The sequence below is a fragment of the Columba livia genome, chromosome 5 (genome assembly GCF_036013475.1).
Source record: "Columba livia isolate bColLiv1 breed racing homer chromosome 5, bColLiv1.pat.W.v2, whole genome shotgun sequence".
Classification (NCBI taxonomy): Eukaryota; Metazoa; Chordata; class Aves; order Columbiformes; family Columbidae; genus Columba; species Columba livia.
In genome coordinates this window covers 48,988,785-49,009,257 of record NC_088606.1, presented here as the reverse complement: position 1 = coordinate 49,009,257, position 20,473 = coordinate 48,988,785, and the positions used below count along the sequence as shown (strand labels likewise).

At 34.9% G+C, this 20,473-nt stretch overlaps 1 protein-coding gene across 10 annotated transcripts in view; it reads right to left on the bottom strand.

Moving 5' to 3' along the window:
- Positions 1–7,374: 7,374 nt before the first annotated feature.
- CPT1A (carnitine palmitoyltransferase 1A) overlaps positions 7,375–20,473 on the bottom strand; it is a 79,214-nt gene continuing 66,115 nt past the window's right edge. For all 10 annotated transcript variants that reach the window (XM_065064938.1, XM_065064943.1, XM_065064937.1 and 7 more), the window contains 4 exons: positions 12,217–12,308; positions 10,817–10,919; positions 9,228–9,365; positions 7,375–8,933 (listed from right to left, as the gene is read on the bottom strand). In XM_065064938.1, coding sequence (XP_064921010.1) covers positions 8,910–8,933; positions 9,228–9,365; positions 10,817–10,919; positions 12,217–12,308 — 357 coding nt within the window. In that variant the 3' untranslated portion in view covers positions 7,375–8,909. The remainder of the gene's footprint in view (positions 8,934–9,227; positions 9,366–10,816; positions 10,920–12,216; positions 12,309–20,473) is intronic.

The following is a 20,473-nucleotide window of genomic DNA, read 5'->3' as shown; positions in this document are numbered from 1 at the left end:
CAAAATAATAGACAAGATTGTTCTGGGACTTACTAAAAAACATCTGAATGACAACACAGTCACTGGTCCCAGACAGCACAGGTTAATGAGGGGAAAGTCTTGCTTAACAAACTTAATTTCATTCTATGACAAGGTTACCCATCTAGTTGATCAAGGGAAGCCTGTTGATGTGATCTTTTTGGATTTCAGTAAAGCCTTTGATATTGTCTCTCACAGTATTCTCCTGGACAAGATGGCCAGCATACAGCTGGATAAACACACAATACAGTGGGTAAGCAACTGGCTGACAGGTCAGGCTCAAAGGGTCACAGTAAATGGGGTTATGTCAGGCTGGTGACCAGTCACTAGCAGGGAATGCCAAGAAGATGTGCCAGGGGAGGTTTAGGTTGGACATTAGGAAAAGGTTCTTCACCCAGAAGGTAGTGGTGCACTGGAACAGACTCCCCAGGGAGGTAGTCATGGCCCCAAGTGTGTCAATATTCAATAAGAGACCAGACAATGCCCTCAGACACATCACGTGAACTGAGGGGTTGTCATACGCAGGGACAGGAGACGGACTCTATGATCCTTATGGGTCACTTCCAACTCAGGACATTCTACAATTCTATGATGGCAGATAAACTTAAATACTTATGGATTTATTGCTACTCTTCTCATTTTTCAAATAGTAGTGCCTAACCAAGCTCTATTAACAATACAGATATCATTACCAGACCTTGACAATGTATCACATATCTTTTCCATAATTATATCTGCACTAGCACTGACAGCTTCCATATCACAGCAGACCTGCAGCAATCTCTGACAATTATTATTATTATATACTCACCGCAGTCAGAATCTCTTTTGATATCTGCCTGTTGCTGCTTTTGACCCTATGCACATTTTAATAGGCTTCTTAAAAAGATACAAGAGAAAAGACATGCAATTAAATGAAAATGTGAAAAAAATGTAAATTTGAACACCTTCCTACTGAAGTTGCTTTTCATTGTCCCCAGTCCTGCTGATATGTAACGTAAAAATACAGTATTTTCTTTCACAATTTCTCTTCTTGCAAAAAAGATATTTTTAAACTCCTTACTCTGATTCTGTAAGTTTTCTCATTTCTAGACATTTTAAAGGAGTTACTTTATTTACCATAAATATTATTAACAAATGGCAACAATATACAACATTTGCTAAGACCCTAGCATCAAAGGAATTTAGCTTAATCTGACACTTGATTTTCTCATATTCTACTACGTTAATTAAACAAGCCATACTCAGTTGCTGTGCTGTACCTTTGGAATCAAAGCAATGTAGGGCATCATGTTATTGTTATCAGTTTTCTATATCATATATTGCCAGAAATAGTCCACAAATGAACATTACTACTCCAGGGCAATCATCTTGCACTCAGCAATTCAAAATGGCACATTAATGCAATAGAGAGTAAAACCTTCAATGAGTACTTATATCATGCAATACACCTTCATTAGCCCACATCCAAACACAAACTGCCACTTTCAAATGACCTAGTGGCACCCTCCATCTATGAATTTTGACACTGTATAAGCAGTGAAGAGATTGGCTTTTCAGTATCCCTTCCAGACCTTTTAGGATTTAATTACTTAACTAAGTTTACAGGGAATGGTCTGTGTGTCCTTCCTCAGTTACATTAAACATCTAATATTGTATTAAAGAAAATATGAAATGTCAGGTTTCCGTCAAAGACACAAAGAAACATGAAAATCAAAACACTAATTGAATTCTATAGCATGCAGGCTAATTACAAGCTGACTGTAGTATTCAGGAGGTTTGCCATATGAATGACTTAATACCTATTTACTTCAGTATAAAAATAAATCCATACCAGCTTCTCTGGATCATTGAATTCAAAGAAAAATGCACCTTTTGCATAATGAATCTAATTAAAAGACAGACATCTACTACTTTCAAACTATAGAACATAAACTCACATATTTCCTCCATACTTGTTAAGGAACCTAAATACAAAAGATCTTTTTTTTCCCTTTACAGACTAGGAATTTGTGGCTTCAAATTATGATTTTGTTTTCATACTCCTTTCAGATATGAAAACTTCTCCTATGCTACATCAATAATGTAATTATATCTTAATATTTCTCTTGTTACAACAAACTGAGGCATTACGTTGCCTTTTTAACAGCTTCCTTGCTAGGACAGCATATAGAGCGATGTGTTTCTAGCTACAGTAATTACGTTAATTTTGTAGGAACATAATGCTGAATTGTAATCGGCTATTACTAATGCAATTACTCTGGAGAAATTGCTCACAAAGAGTTGTGTCAGGGGTGCTTCTACATCAGCACAGATTGAAGTAATCTAATAATTAGTCACATTTGGTCTCTGAAGTGGGTTATACTGAATGGCAAATATCCACACTGTAACAAAGATTTATGAAAGCATTTGGGGTATGCTTATAGGATAGCTACCCGCCTTGCAAATTCACTATAGACGTCTTTTTTTTTTTTTCCCCCAAACATATTGGCAGTATTTCTATAATTTCTGTTATAGTAGAGGCCATAGCTGGATCAGGGCCCCATTCTGTTAGGCACCTGCTCAGGATCTGATACTCCTTATTCTTTCTAAAGAATGACAGAACAGTTTGGGTTGGAAGGGAACTTTAAAGGTCATCTAGTCCAGCCCCCCCTGCAATAAGCAGGGTCATCTTCAACTACATCAAGTCACTCCTGACTCAGGTTTGCTGAAGCAACTGGAGATATTTTTGACGGTTTATGGACTTAGCCCTAAATAACTGGCAGACTAAAGGAAAATGGGGCAGGGGGAGGGGCCTGTCATCCTGCTTCTAGGAGTTCTACTTCAAGAAGGTCCTTAACAACATGCTTGATGACTTATTCAGTATTCACTCAAATATTTCCCTGAATCAAGGCTGTGGAAATTCAGTGAATCTCACAAGACCAGCCAGGAGGCACCCAGCAGAGCTAAGAAGTGAACTCAGGTCTTCGAAGTCTCTATTTAGCTCCTTAGCCACAAACCACATAATTTGTGAAAACAGAGCTCTGTGGTGTGCAATGAATTAGTAAATTTGCTAACTACTAGCACCTCTCAAAAGGCCTGTTTGACATAGCTTAATTAATCATTGGCTATGACTGTACAAAAGAACTATAATGAATAAGTATGCCACAGCAGGTTGCCACACTGCAACAGTTGAAGGCCATTTGTGTACAGTTGTCCATGCAATCTATTAATTGATTACAGTAGCTCTACAGAATGAACTGATTTACCATTACTATGACTTACCACTACCTAGAAGCAGAAATAGACATGCCCAAAGTACCAAATGTATATACGACTATCACTACAACAGGTATAGTAGTTATCTTTTTCTCTCATTTATTTATTTATTTATTTATTTATTTTTATTCCTGAAACTGAAAAATATAAATCAAAATCACCCAAACACAGGGGTTAAATGATGGCACGAGAGTGATATCATCCAATAAGAAATTACCGCTACCACAATCAGTGCAGTAAAATACAATGCAATTAATAGAATAATCTACTGTCTCTTCTTTCAAAATCCCTTGAATGTATCAATATAAAGACACCTGCAGCCATAAAAAGACCATAGATATAGTTTATTGTCTCCAGAAAATCTATTTTAATGATTCAATTTTTGAAGTTCCATTTTTAAATGGAACTTTAAACGGCTCACACTATCCTATCCAGAAGACCATTTCGGAACCTTATGCTTTGAATGGTTAGGAAAACTTACTTTCCTCCAAATTTAAGTGATATGTATCTTTGAACAGCTTCTATGTCTCTTCGATATTTATGCCCTGAATTTATTTATAAAGAGGAATCATATATCTTCTCAGCCTTTATTTGCCTAGACTAAATCAAATTATTTTCTTCTCTGCACCTAAAGACAGATATTCCATTCTCTCATTTGTCCCAGAAGCCTTTCTGAGAACTGCATCTATTCCAAATAAAGTGTATCTTTCTTGATCACAGATGACCAGAAGTGTACACAGTATTCCAAATGAAGATTTAGCAGCATTTTATAAAATAATAGAAACATTTTCCTCTCTCTACTTGTCGAGGGTTTTGATTGCAGGGTGACAATAAAACCCCGGGAGATGCACTGTTAACCTCCTCTCCTCCCCCCTTTCCCCCTTTTGCCTCTCCCTCTCTCCACTTCCCACTAAAGACAGGCGATCAGGAGGAAAAGAAGGACAGAGAGAAGAGAGTTGGAAAAATTAAAAACATTTTACTAATGCTACTGATAATAGCAAAAATAATACACAACATACAAAACCAATCTTGAAAGTCTCAGCAACTGCAGAGCCAGCACCCAAAGTCCTGGATTGGACTCTGCAGCCAACCAGAGCTGGATTCAGTCTCTCACTAGCTCTCAGTTCGCAGGGACAACTAGCAAGGTCCTCTCCTAATGTCGGCCATAAGCAAAAGGGAAAAAAGAGACGAGATCCTCATGATCTCCCACTTTTATATGAAGTATTCATGTGAATGGAATGTTATACACAGTTGGTCAGTTTCTTGGTCACCTGTTTCTTGTTGCCCCTTTCGCGAGATGTCCATCCATGCTTATCAATAACTTTGCATTCCATTGCTATGTTTACCAAAACATGTAACTGGTTCTCCAGGAAAATGCAGCTAACATGAAGGCTTTAGCTGACAGGCAAATTCACTCAAAGAGAAACTTGGTTTTTAACAAAACCAGGACACTACTAAAAACCTATTTTATAATATTCCCCAAAACAGTATTAAGCTTCTTCATAGTTGTATGAAATGAATGAATACTGGTAGCCTAAAGTCACATTTTGACTCACCATAATTCACATCTTTCTTTTTTCCTCCCCTTGCCTCAAACTGATGCAAAACAAATCTAAAATTAGAAGCTATTTCTTACACCTTGCTACTTTGCTCCAGCTGACATTCTTTCTGAGGTGTGCCTCTTATACCTCCATTTGCTTTCATGATCCTCTGCACCCTGGTCTCTGCACTGAAGATCTTCACAACAGTTTACCGAATCTTTAGATTACTGTCTGATATACCCATAGGTAAAAAATGAAATAGAAAAGAAGACATTAAGTAACATTGCAATTGTACCCATCAGAGTAATCTCTATCTTTACTTATTTTTAAAATATGAATATTTCTTGTTATTTTCAGATGCAACTGATGCATTGCCAGTTTAAAAAAGGACTTTGTGTTTTATCTGCAAGGTTAAAATTTAAGTAGTTCATGGAGCTATGAACCCATGAGCTTGCTTTTTTTTTAATTCCTGCTTGTTTCCTCAGAAACATGAATACATTGTATTTCTGATATGTCAAAATTTCATATTCAGAAATTGAACAAATGATAAAATACTGTAAAAAAAAAAAAAATCCATTACCCAGAACAGCACAATAGCTGCTATTAAGAGAGATATCTGTGCATCATCTCTTAGCTATAATTTTCCTTTTTATTTACTTATTTGCTGGGGCCAGGCTTTCTTTTGCTAGACAAAGCAGCAATGACTGAAGGCAATTCTGCTTAGCTGTTGTTCATGTAAAGCCATTTGAAGAAGTTCCATTCATTAGTGTCTCATTTCCAAGACCATTCTATGAAATTGAAAGGCAAATTATCAACTTACTTGAAAAGCTATTTTCCCCTATGACAGTACCCACATATTCTGATTCTATTCACTTAATGTTTTTCTTCTCAGTCTTTTCTGTTGCAGCTGACAACCTCTTGACATACTCAGGACTGGGTTTTTGGTATCCTTTTCCCCAAGACTATTTTCACCTTTATTACGAAACCAAACCTTTCTTTAGTACAGAACAGCTACACTTAGTTAAGAAAACTCATACGTATTTCCTGCCTGACTGTTTCAGGGAGAAATCTGTGGCTGTGTCAAAGTTGTCCAGTAATTTCACCATTGACTGCAAAACAGCATTACTTGTAAGAGCACAAAGCCAGTTTTAGCTTTCTTCATTGAATATATAACCTTCTTTGACAGAGTTTTTCAGTTTGTTAACAATTATAGAAATTGGTCTGATAGGTCTGTCTATTACATTATATATTACCAACTACAGCTTTGTATTTATTTTGTGTTATGAGAATCTAATTACAATCCTTGTAACCACAGAACCTGGGAGTGTTTATACCACCTGTAATATTAAAAAAAAAAAAAAAAAAATCGAACCAGTTTTACCTCTCCATATGAAAAAGAGAATTAATGTCAGCTTTTTACAGTTAGTAGTTTTTTGTTGCTCTTACACATTCTAGTGCCTTTTATTTTTTATAAAATTAAAATTAATTTAATTTATGCCAGTCTTATTTATACAGTGACTTCAAAATTTTATGCAGAAAATGCAGAAACCCTCCCTCAAGCCTTCTTAGCTGGCACCCTGGGTGAAAGTCTCAGCGTTATATATATATATTATGTTTATCGGAGATGAGAGCCTAGGGATGTTACTCAAAGCTGTAGCTCATGTCTTCATTATTCTCCCTTGATATGCTATTTGTATCCTTCCTCCGCACTCCTACCTTTTACTTTTGGTGGTAGAATTTTGTTATCTTTCCCACTCTATTTCCATTTTAATTCTCAGCATTAATTATTTTAAATTGTTCTTCTGATTTTTTTTTCTTCTTTATTATTTTCCAACTTCTTGACTAGTCAAAATCTTATTATTTTTCTTTCTGACCATTTTTTTTCCTTCAAGCTTATCTCTCTTTTGGGCTTAATAACTTGCCATTTTATATTATGACATTGTCTCCTCTTGCATGTGTTCAAATTAAGATGCATCTGAAGATGAGACTGTATTACACTAATATTTTCAAGGATTCTAACAGTTCTTCTTACAATGTATTTATCTTTTTCTGTTCCTCATAATACTTTTTAATTTTATTTTGCATTTCTATTCCTAATTGTTGTTTTCAGTCCATACTTATGTCACTAGTCCTAAACCTATTTTCTTTCTTACTAACGTTAATCCTACTGAACCTTACGTCTACTGGGAATCTCAGTGAGTTGATATCTGAGATTTGATTTCAATGCATGGTTTAGCGAGACAGGCTGTTTTCTTCTTCACACTTTGCTTTCTTATGGAGTGTCTATTGACTCTTAGGAATTGAAGGGGCCAGGAAGGGGTGAAGAGTACAGATGGTGCCATATCACTTAAGGAACACTTTAAGAATCCATTTTCTCCTGTGACCTTCAGCAATCTCCAGTAGCAGTTGTTAAAGATAAAGATATAAAATGCAATCCATTCATGCATTAACTACTACTAATAGAAAATCCCTCCCTCTTATTAAACAAAATTGTAAAATTTTAAAATAGTATGCAGTCTCACCTGCTGCCTTCGAAAGACTTTTTAATGAATCAACATGACTTAGTAGGATATCTTTATTCTTTTAAGCATAGATGCCAAAAATATTTAAGCATGTATAATTAACTTAGCATAAAATGTCTAAAAACAAAGAACGTTGTTTTTTATACAATCTGTAAATTCATTTAGATGACTTTTTTCTTTTCCAGGAACACAGCAGCAAATAGCTTACTCCTGCTGGAGAAAATAAAATCTACTATTATCCCAACAGTGAGAAGAGGAAGAAATGTCACAGAGAAAATGTCCACATAAAAAAAAATGAATAATCAAACAAAAGCTATTCCAAGCTTGAAGGGAAACTGGATTGCAAATGTAGGATTCAGCAAATTTCAATCCTAAATGTTACGCACATAAAAGATTTTCCCATCACAAACTCTTGTACTTTACAATAGGAGTAAAAAGGAAGTCATCTTCTCCCTTTCATGAGGCTCATCTGTCTAACAAATCTACTGTTGAACAAAGTCTGGTGTGGGTTTTTCTTTCAACAGAAAAGGCCAAACCTACTGACAACATTGCTTTGCAGACATCTGCAGATAGCAGAAATAAGTTGCCAAAACAAAGAAGACCAAAAGCTAAGCTTAGTAGATTCTCCTACCTCTGAAAATACAATTGTTTTACAATTCATAAAATAGCCAAACTAAGATAGCAAATTCTTACTCAGTTTTACTGCATCTCCACGCATATAAAAATCCAATAAAGTAATTTTAAGCTAAGTTTACTTTTAATAAGAGTCTAGGTAGAGACCATCAGGATAGTATAGCTTTCTTACAATATTTTACAATCCAAATTGCCAATACAAATAAAGTTGAAAGGATGTGGACCAAAGGAAGAGGAGATGGGAAAGAAGTAGTGATACAAACATGCTTATTAAATGAACATCACAAACAACAGTAATAACGTGATTTTCTAAGTACTTATTTGGTCAAGGTTTTGTTAGAAATGAATTCTTGAACTTCTTAAAGGGTAGTTATAGCTTCTCCTTGAAATATTTTTCTTTATTTACAGAAACAAGATGGCAAATACTATGTAAAGTGATTACTTGTATCTATCATTTTAGCCACTACTTCTTAGATAATTATGAGAATGTTTACATGCAAAATTAATGAACACTGGATTACGTGTTGTTATTTCCAAATATTCACCTGTCTTTCCTCGATTTTGGTAACATATTGAATGCTGATGTTAAAACCGGACTATTTCCTTCCTTATTTCCAATATCCATGTAGTTTATCACATTCAACTGTTTATTTTCATCTGGACTTTCTTCATAATTTTTGCAACCAGTGCATTTGCAAATAGAGGAACATACAATTTTAGCCTGGCAAACAAAGAATACTTAGAGTAAAAATAATATAAATCTTAAATTAAACACACATTTGTGGAACCATGGAAGCTGTACCATCAGGGACTTATTCTAGATGTGCTGGTCTTGGATACTCCCAGAGCAAAACCATCAGTATTAATGCAGTAAGGAAGCAAGACGATTTTTTTCCATGGATTCTCTGTGGAGACTGATGTTCTGTGCATGGACAAATCACTCCTCCCCTTTGTGGATAACCTTGTAAGATAACAAAATACTACAGATGAAAAGAAACTACCAGGAGTAGCACAAAAACATGCCTTATTTCTTCTGGAGCAAGGCATTGGCTGAGAGCTCCTGATACCGAAAATTTTAGCTGATCAACTTCACCCAGATTAAGCTTTTAAAGACACAACAAGACAGAGACTGTGCCTCCTATGTTCAAAATGTTTTATGATGAAAAATGCAAAGAAGTGATTGTTTTTAGCAACTACTAGTTAGAGAATATAGTCAATGTCAAAGTAGTAACTGATGAAAGTTCACCTGACTCACCTCAAAGCACTCACAATAATTCTCGAGGCATCCTGAGCGCTTGCAATTACATCCTTTGTTATGGTGATGTTTAATTTCTCCTAGTTTCCTTTTCCCAATCTTTGGTAAGAAAGCTTCTGGGTTTCTTTCAAGACAGGCCTAAGACAAAAATTGCTAGATTGTGAGAAATCCAAAGAAATGCTTTTAAACATCTGAATGACTGTGGTCCAATGTTTAACAAAGAAGTTCTTGCCTTCCACTCTTATTATTGCTGGTGTGAAGCACATGGATAAAGGAGTCTTCCATGGCAATGAGAGCAGGAATTCAAAGATTCCAGAACACTAAGTGACTTGGCTCTGCCATAGAAAGTAACTCACATTGTCTTTATGGGATAACCTAAGTGACCTATCCACTTGGGGCTGGTTTTCTTTCACTGCTGATGCGAATTTCACCAGAAATAAAAAGTTCTCAGTGAAGAAAGAACCCTTGCATACAAAGTTACACTCATCTCAGAAGTTTTAAACGTATTTTATTAATGGCCCAATACAAAGACCATTCACTTAAATCAGCGTTGGACTGGAACAGCAGGTTTTGATTAGGTGACAAGACCTCACAATGCCACAGACTATTAAAAGGCAGGTTAAAGAGGTTATATGCCCTCTATGTACAGTATTTATAGATGGCACAGGTATGCTTTCATCAGTGACAAATAAGACCTATTATGCTTTACAAGATGCCATCTACAGCAGTGAAAGGAGTATTTAGACACCAACAATCCCATGAGCTGAACTACAGACAATTTAAAAACTAGTTGTCGCATAATGACAGCAAAAACTTCTGTGGCTTTGACCGTTTGTATATGGCAAAGCTCTAATTAGATCAACATCTTGTACAATCCCAAAATTATGTGAATGATACAAAAAGAGTTCTGGAAAGTTGCATACAAGAAGCACAAAGCCATTAATATATCCTTAAAGCATCAGCAGTAGAAATTACAAAACATAACATAAATATTAGATTGACTTATTGCCCAAATTGTGCAGTTTGATACACACACAAAAACCAGCCTACATTTTATTCTTTATTCCACTAATAAAATCAGTCTCCAAATGTAGAAGCAACCCGCTTCTCACTAGTGCAGGGTTCAGTGTTGCTGCCAGGAGAGCCAACTTTGTGTTTCTGCCTGAGTCAACCAGAAAAACTAATACAGACAACTGCAGAAGATCTATCAATGAGAATAATAATTTGGATAGCAATATTTTTTTTTCCTTTAACTACTATCTGACTTTGGGATACAATAAATTCTCCTGAAGTGACAAAATTTTCTGAATAAAATTGGGTTTGAATAGTTCCTTCCATGAATAAAAATTATCATTCAGTTAACACATCACTAGTATTAATCCAAAGTGTCAGAAGTACTATAAAAATAAGGGAAAAACATACCTAAATTTTTTTGTGTAAGAATACTACAGAGGCAACACTTAGCTTTATTTAGCTTAAAAATACCGTATTTCAAACACTATAATGACTTGAAAAAATAATGCTACTATATTTTTCATATATGAAGCTGATACCAACGTGTACTATGCTTCTTTTTTCATTTTTTTTACCTTAATGGCTGTAAGTCGTTCAGTTTCATGAAGTTGATTGTTGCAACAATTATCGCAGTTGCAGTTTTTGCAAAAATCACCATTGGCAAAGCAATCACAGTATCTGTGATTAACATGAAAAATAACATAAGAAATGAAAATATTAACTGGTTTAAGCGTAATTTTTAAAATTTAAATTCTACTTCTTGTCAGAATATTCATTTGCTACTCATGAAAAATCTTCCTTCCTCTGTCATTTAATCACATCCAAACCTAGACAAACAGCTTCCCCCTCTCTTTAAATTTTACATTTTGTAAAATACACCCAGTTCCTCAAGGGATCAAATGTTAATTACCATGTGTACATCTCTGTGCATCTTATTGATGTATGAGAGCAGCAGCAAGACAGAGGAATTATATTTTGGTACACAGCATTTATATTCTACATAGGATTTTCCAGACATGCTCTGAACAATTATTCTAGCTTATTAGTTTTCATGCTTTGGATTGTATGCAGTCATCTACACCTCTGCAACAAATTCTGAGCTTGTGTAAGAGTAGTTTACATCAATTGTGGATCTTTCTAACTCAGTATCAGATTAGTAACATTTGATGCATATGTACTATTCATTTGTCCTTTCATCTACACACTGTTATTAGCATTTATTAAATGTTGATAAACTATTACACACAATTTAAGACACTGAGATTTTGTGCAGTTACGTGTTTCTTAGACTCTGTAACCCCTGCACCAAAAGGTAAGCTACACAGGTTGAAAAAAGCAAAAAATTAGAAAAAAATGTACAACTACAAAGAAAACTCATTATTCTGTAGTTTTGAAACAATACGTATCGACTTTATTTTTTTTACACCAATATTGGTGCTATTTAACAAGTGTGGCCTCACAGAGTATGTGAGAAAAAGAGAATAAGCAACCTGTGATCTCCCGCCATCCACCAGCTGTCACTACTTGGGACAGGTCTGCCCTCAGTCATACAACCTGGCAATGGCTGTGCAACTGCAAAGCTCCCTCACCTTTCACAGCAGGGTTGTTTCTGCCTAATATTTAAAAATTATCTGCAATCAAATATTATTAAAAGAATTCCATTAGTGTTAGAAATACAGGCTAAACATATGCTAATTCGATTTGGAATAATCCATTAACTTAGAAAATTAAATGTTTTTCAGGCAAGTGGACAGCACAAATACACTGATCCTAAGAAAACCTGAAACCATGCTACATAGTCTTGACTGCCAGCCACTGGAATAATGACTACCAAGATACATACACAAAGCATTCTTCCAGAACTGTATTTTTGTTACAAGAGAGCAGCAGCTATGCAACATGAAAATGTCTAGGAGTCATTGCCACTTAAAAATTCAAAAATCATCATGGATGTGAGATGTTTCATGCATCTTACCCCTCTGATGTCATTTTCACTTGCCCGTGCATATGTGATTCCAGATGGAACGTGGCAGTGCTATCTACTGGTTGTAATGGTCCATTTTCAAACTGTTTAAGATAAAATGTATATATCCTGTTTACAGTAACTTTTTCAAAAATAGTCTTATAAGTTAAAAGAGAAAAACTAACACAAAGAAAACGCTTCAGGGATAATTTAATTGCCAAGGTTACTGATAAAAACTCATGGAAGTAATGAGTCAAGAAAATGGCATGCATCTCCCATTGGAGACCATTCAGTATGTCAGGAATCCCATTTCTCTCAATGCAAAGAACAGCTTTCAGTGCTGCAGTGTTGGCATGCTATTTCCAGTTTACTGATAATTCTAGATTCAGATGCTTTTAATTCCAGTAGTCAATTGAAAATGGCTAGTGACTTCATGATTTACATTATATTCAGCTGCAATACGTCATCTAGTTTGTTGAAGAATAAGCAAAATTTTTTAAAAAAAGAATCAGCTCACAGGCCAAGAAAACACACTGCAGATCTGTTGTCTCTTCAGACTTACGATTAGTAAGGGCCTAATTACAGAGGCAATGGAAAAACAGTTAGGATTATGCTGATATTACCAGCAATGGAGGGACAGTAAATAATTATAAATCACTGTTATTTTAATAGGTGATTTATCTAGCTGACTTTAAAGGAGAGGAAAATTACTATATTTAAAGCAAAAGAAGAAATCTAGGAAACAACTGATTTGGGATAAAGTTAGAGAAGAATTACAAGCCTGTCTACATCATTGCTCCAGAATGTTTAGGGACCAATTTGCAGATATACCGCCTTTAGACATGAAACACTCCCTAGGTCATTGTTCAGTCTGACCCTTGAGCTTTTTCTTCCCTCTTTTATGATAGCAGATGCTATCCACAAACTATCTGCTGTGTTTGTACTGACATTATTCACTTGACAGAAAAATTTCAGTGCTTTTTGCTAACAGTGCTTTTGGACGTTAACACATGAGAAGCCAAGCATCTACAAAGATTTTTGGTTTTCTGTTCAACTTTCATTAACAAAAAAATAACCAACAAAAATTATACTTAATGACTGTTAAATGCCAATAAAGAAAAAAGAGTGTAAAAAAATTCTACTGGAATCCCTCTTCTGGTAAAAGTCAATTTGCATTCGTTCACTCCAAGAGAGTCTTAAAATGATTCTCAGAAATAACATAGCTTATATAATACCAAATTCAAGGTTTCAAAACTGGAAGAAATATATTTTTCTTATAGAAAACTGTATTTTTAATTCTGGTACTACTTCTAAAATGTTGAAATCTGAAACCTTTATATACAGAAAGTATACTGAGTGCAGAACCAACCTGTCCAAACTAGCTAAACTGTCTTTAGAAAATGCATAAAACCATTACTTGCCAACATAGACTTAACAATACATTTTAAGAAAAGGAAAAAGACTGTATATTGTACCTAACAAGTTTAAAGGATAAGGCTTCTTTACCTCTTGTTCACTGAGAACCAGTTCACATGGAACAGACAAAAACCGCCCCAGTACAGCTCCTACAGGACTGTCTACATCTGAAAAGACGATATTTACCTAAAGATAGCAGAACTACTCAGAGTGTATAAAGTTTCATTTATGCATAAATATTTTTTGAATTAAGCATACAAGCAAACTGGTATCTTCAACTTATTTTGTTAATAAAAAAAATACCTGAGGCTGTTTGTCCTCTGATAGCACTTTCTCCTACAATTTAGTTTTGAATCCAAATTAGTCTACGATAAATAGTGTTAATGAAGGACCTAGAAGTTTTCTCTCCAGAAATGTTTTGTCTTTGCAAAAAAGCAACAATAAAAACGTGACCATGCAAAAAAAAAAAACCCTGAGAGAAGAACCCACCACCAATTTGTCAGCTAGGAATTTGAGCATAGGATGTTTTTATTTTATGACATCACATACATTTAAATTCAAATGCCATAGAGACATAAAATATTTTGATAAAATAAGAAAAATGTCAGAAACAATTAAATACATTTATCCTGAGTTCTTATTTTACAAATTTCCAGAGTTCTGGGAAAGCATCTGGAACAGAGGTCTTTAGCTTATGAAAAAAATTGCTGAAGACCCATGGAGCTTTAAGAATAAATCTTTGTGTGAGTCCTGTTAGAGAACTGCATATAAGTACATGAACACCCTAGCCTATGCTGAAAAAAGCAAACATCAGTCATAGTAAGATTACAGGATGAATCTTATACCTGTACTTTCTTCCTTTCCATCTAAAGAAAGAAAAAAAAAATGAAAGCCAAAGGACAGTTAAAGAGATTAGTCCCTAGAAACTTCCAGATTTAATTTCCGGATCTAATAATTTTACTTGCTTTGATGATAGACTAAAACAGAAGAAAGCTCAAGCAAATAAAAACTAAAAAACATATGCAAGTGAACTCCTCCTCAGCTTTTTCTTCCCACATGTTACAGCAAGTGAATGAGAGTCTGAATTTTCTAAAGGAACATGATCTTTAATTTGAGTGTGCCTGGTTTACTCTTCTGATGGCCTCTGACAAACATAAGTAAACAGGCTCCATACCTGGAGCATCTGCTGAGATGCTCACACTCAGGACCTACTGATATTGAGAGCGATATCTGTGTCTGTATGGTGCTTAATATTAAAAGGCTTTGTTTTCATATTGCAATCAAAATGCCTCACTGTAATAAAATAAGCATGTCAATAATATTTTTGAGGAAGCTATATTTAGGTAAAGAAATATTTATTTAAATTAAAACTGAACAACACTCAAATACTTTGTTGCTGCTCAGATGAAAATGTGTAACTCCATTTAATTAGCATTAACTTTAGGACCTCAGAAACCACTTTTTAAACTGATGGCATTTCAAGTTCTCATAATTACGTAAATGTTACTGAGGCATTTTGAATCCCAAGGTAATTTTCATTTCTATTGTACCTGCTTGAAGGTAATTATGTTGGTCATGATACTCGGGAATTAGATTAATTGGGTACAGTTCTTGTGTGCCACAACTGTTTACACAGAGTATTTGAGGACCTCCTTCCACCTGGCAAATAACCTGGAATGAATAATTATTGATTAGCTTTCATCTAAGAAACTGTAATTCTAAGCATATAGATATGAAAAAATTGAAAAAATGGATCATTATGCATTAAGATGTTTGCTTTTTGACCCTTAATTTATTTTTGGAAGCAGCTATTGAGATCTAACAGCTCCTGTAGCTCCTCAATCTAGGTGATCTGGATTCTTGGTCTCTAAATTGTTCCACGGGGCTTTGTAGAGCATATTCTAGATATTTACTAGCGTGCTGGCTTCAGATTCAGGTCCCTAACCAGAACACGCTATTGCAATTATTCATATTTCATTTATTTAGCTGTGATTTTAAATCAAGACATTTCCTTTGGGTGAAGTAATCTTCATATTGTTTTCCTGTTTGTTTCCAGCTGTTAAACAGAAAATAATATGTTATATACATATATATAAAGTAATGCTATAACTAGATAAAATTTGGACTCTGAGTCCAAGGAAGGGACTGCCTTATTATTCTTGATACAGCACTAATAAATAGGACTTCTTAATGCTAGTGTAGTATAAATCAGTTAATTTTCCTTAGCATATAATTTTGCTATCAGATACATCATATAACTACCACAGGGTTGGACTCGTTTCTGTGTGAACATCTGGATTCCTCTGATACACTGTGCAATGTTAATAACTTGCAGCCAGACTCACCAATATTTGAACTCTGAAAAATTGCTCTGTCTTGGTGGTTCTCAGTAATATCACTAACTGCCTCTCTTACCTCAGCCTAAAATATAAAGTTTTAAATCTTAACAGGTACACATTAAATCTACTTTAAATTCCAAACAAATACAATAAATGTAAAAATTTATCTGCATAAATCATATATTTTAAGGCAAGGATTGCATTGACATGTAATGCTGAGAATAGTTACTTTACTTTGCCAACGGCAGAATGATTTTTGTTTATATTTCAAGTAAAAATATTCCTGAAGAATAACAATTAACAGTAGGATATTTCACAGTAACAATGGCATCTATGTTCTTCAACATCATGAAGTATCAACTGATTTCTAAACTGCCTTGGAGAAGTTAGGCAATATAGTCGTATCAAATTATGCAAAACAAGAATTAATCTTGAATTATGTAACTTGACTGAAGATCATTGGGATTCAGTCTAAGAAAGAAGTAGTCATCTGAGACTCAACTGCAAATCCAGTCATATCTATAAATCATGTTGTTCCAAAATGAACTTTTGTTACAGTGATCAACTACTGTGTGTCATGGCATTCCATCAGAGACGTGGTGCCACTTGCACTTGTTGAAAACTGATTTATCACCTATCTTGCTGATCCATTAACTTATTACAGTGTCATCTTTACGAAAGTCACACTTCCAGATGAAGCCTTGTCCCTCTCAGTATACACTTCAAAACACCAAATGGACAACCTTGAAAAACCTGGCTACAAAATTCCAGTAATTTTCAGAAATCTCCCTTTCATAAATACCTGAATTTCTACGGTTTGTGTTACAAATATCTAGGAGATTATGTTTGAAAAATTCAGACATTTTAAGAGAATAATTAAGTTGCAGAGAACATCTCTCCATAGGCAGGGAATGCTAATGTTAAAGCCAGATTTTCATCCTCGACTCTTTTCCTTTATATACACTGCACATGTGGTACAGACGCAAATACTAATCAGCTGCCTCAGGGTATTTGGCAGTGTCCCAGTAGACAGTTTGTGTTCAGGTGGCTTTAGGAGAAGCCCCCTCCCTAACTGGCCTGAACCGGAACCAGATTATGCAAGTGGCAGACAGGCACCAACTAGACTCGAGCCAATAGGAATGGAAACAGGTGAAAAATCTAGATGCTATTCTTCCTTCCTCCACAATGTGGCAGTGTAGGAAATCTATGCAGCAACATTTTCCTTTCCCTCACTTTTGTGAACAGATGAGATAGGACAGTGTTGGAAAGAACATTTCACCCTCCGGTACTTAGAGTAAATCCCATTTCAGACGATTCAGCACTTGGACAGACTCTTTCAATAATAATGAAATCTTGCATGCATACTCACTATTTCATCATAGACAGAACCACCAGTCTGAGGTAAGCCACAGATATCACTGGAAGATTCTACTACATAAAACAAAGCATGTTTTGTTTACAAAAAAAAGATCAGTGTTTTATACCAAGAACTCCTTTACAGCATCAGTAAAAGAGATTTGATGTTACTACAGCATTACATTCTTGTGAAAGAAATATTTAATATTCTTTTTTAACAGGCTGGCTGGGGAAAAGAGATTTCAGTCTGGGTCTTTTGATGTCTTTAAAAGGTTTATTGTGCCCATCTGGCAAAATTAATTTAGCTTCAGGATAAAATACCTTGTAAGATCAAATCTAGCATTCAGTTTAACCCTGAGCAGGCATATGAACAGGTAGAATACATCAAACAACTGTTCATGAGCTTACTGTCATCAGTGGCAACAGTGCAAACCTCCCAACTTTCGTAACTGGTAGTCAAACTTCGAAGTGAAATAAAAACACTCTTCAACATTTCAACTCAGTTTAAAAAAAAAAAAAAGTGCTGCAAAAAGGAATATATTCTTGACAGTCCCCTGAAGGAATAAGGACATAGTATGAGAGGAGAGGAAAATCAAAAGTAAGACTGAACTACGTGGTTCAAAGCAACATGAACACACATGAACAAAGTGGTCCATTTTCCTTTCAAACATTCTTACTTATAGTAACATCACCAGAAAAGGCTCATATTGCAATTTGCAAAATCAAAAAATTAATTGGTTTAGCTATTTAAGGCCTTCACTAAGCTTGTACGAGGAGAAAAAGAAAATAAAATCCCCCTCAGTCCTCATTTAAGCAATTGGTCAAGTTTTGTAACTGCGAGGTACTGTTTTGGATCCCTTTAAACTGATCATAACAAATACATTTATTCTCATCTGCAACTGGAGGTATGAATGATCTGAACACCTGAAGAATGTTTTATTTAAAATGATTTTCTGCATTAAATGATTCATTTTTAAAAGCCAAATGAATAAACAAAAAACTGACTTAAAGTGACCTTGAACATTGGAAGTTATTTACATTTTAATTACATAATTAAGTACATAGATGCTGCCAGCCAGTCAGCATTACCAGATACTTTTATATACCTTGAATATTTTTTCTGCTTCTTCTGTTCAACATATGGTTCAGATCTAATGCACTTACAACTATAAAAGCATCATACTTAATACCTACATTAGTATTTTCAAAAACAAACCAAATGAACAGAAAATGAAATAAAGACACAAACCAGCCTTTTTCTGGTTTCAAATTAGAACTGACATTGTTTGACCTAGACAATTTGCTCTCTGTGCGTGCTGTGCCCCCTCTTAATACAGACAGCAGTTTAGGAGGATAAGCAAGCAGCATAGAACAACCCATCAGCTTTCTTTGTTTCTATAAAATTACACAAGTAACCTGATAAGAATTTTGTTGTAATACCTTCAAGAAACAGTGCTGATTAAGGAAACATACAGATCTAGTGTGATAAACTGTAAAGATACCAGGAAGTGAGTTGGTCAGAAAGTTTTTTTTCTGTGTCTAGTTAACTCCTTGTACAGAGATTAACACACTTTCATTATTTTCAACATGACTTTGAAGAAAGAAACTGCTATGCCGTAATCACATATTTATTTTCTAGAGTCTTCCACCAGTCTTAAATCTTATTAACAGTTCAAAAGATCTAAGGTCTCGATTATTAAAGGACTACTGATAATACTGAGCATGTGTGTAAACAACCCTCCAAGAAAGAGACACTTTTAAACCATAACCATAACCTGAAATCAGGAAGAAAACCAAAACACCTAAGGTAACGGCCATGGTAGACCTCAAGCATCTCAGGATGAAACAGCACTGAGAAACACACTAGTGTCAGCAATCAATTCTGTGATAGGATGCTTCCAGCACAGACAGCCTCACAACGGCTACCTGGTTTCAGCCTGGCACCATGGTGGGATACTGCAAGGGAAAACCAGATCTCATTTTCATCAAGTAATTTCTGCGAGTTTTCATTTGCTTGGTGTTGTGGTGGTCGGTTTTTTTGTTGTCTGTTTGTTGTTGTTTTGTTTTGTTTTCTTAACAATTTTGAGTTTTTAATCTAACAACAGCACTGTTTGTCAAAATATTAACATGGAAAAAACAACACTGTTATGCTTAATTATTTCAAGATAGCTTCTCAGAGAAAACCTCAGTGCCCTTCTAGAAGCAGCCACAGTACAAACTCAAAATTTGGAGATTTCTTCAGATTATATTCTCCATTCATAAACAAAGACATGAGGACACATATGTATTCTACATATTAATAGCCTGCATTAAGCAGATGGATTTGGTCCTGTGAGCATCATAAGAAGTTTTATGCTGCATACCTTTCTAGTCATTGATTCAACATAGAAAACGCAAATTCAAACTATAGAGAAAAACTGCCAAGTGTGGTAAGCAGTGGGAAAGCCCTCTCTCTTAGAAAACTACTTTCCCCACAGAGATTTAACAAAAAAGCCTACAGTTTACTGCTGCAAATAAGTTACTTTTAAACTCATTTTGATGATTCTAAAATTTTAAGATGACGTGTCTAATCTGTGGAACTAAATAACAGGAGTTAATTCTACTTTGTACAAGTGTCTAATGGTTGCTAATATATATGATAATATATAAAACCAAAGTGGGTATATTTACGACATGGTAAGTTTTTTTAATGATGAAAATAACTACCCAGCCATTTAAAAATAACAGCTCAATAACCTGGACAAAACAGAACACCATTCAGAACCATATGTTCACACGGCATGCTATTTCTGGAAATATAAAACAAATTTACTTCTGTATTTACTACTAAGTTTGTCCTAGTATAAAATTTATGAAAGAACTTTAAACATTATGTGGAGCCCATATAAGTTTTAATGTGGCAGTTCCCCACATTTAAGTCATAAATAAGCATGAATATATAAAAAATTTCTATTCCACTTAATCTTACTGGTATCATTCTGACATTTTGATTGACTGCTCCTTCAGGAGAGAAAATGCTTGAGGTTGGAACACTGCAATTTTTATGCTGCATCGCTAATGAAGAAATAATGTGGACACCATTTGAAGGCAGATAAGGTGAATGCATATGTTCAGCTTCTGGTATATTTAATTCCTTGTAATTTTCAAGATCTTCATCA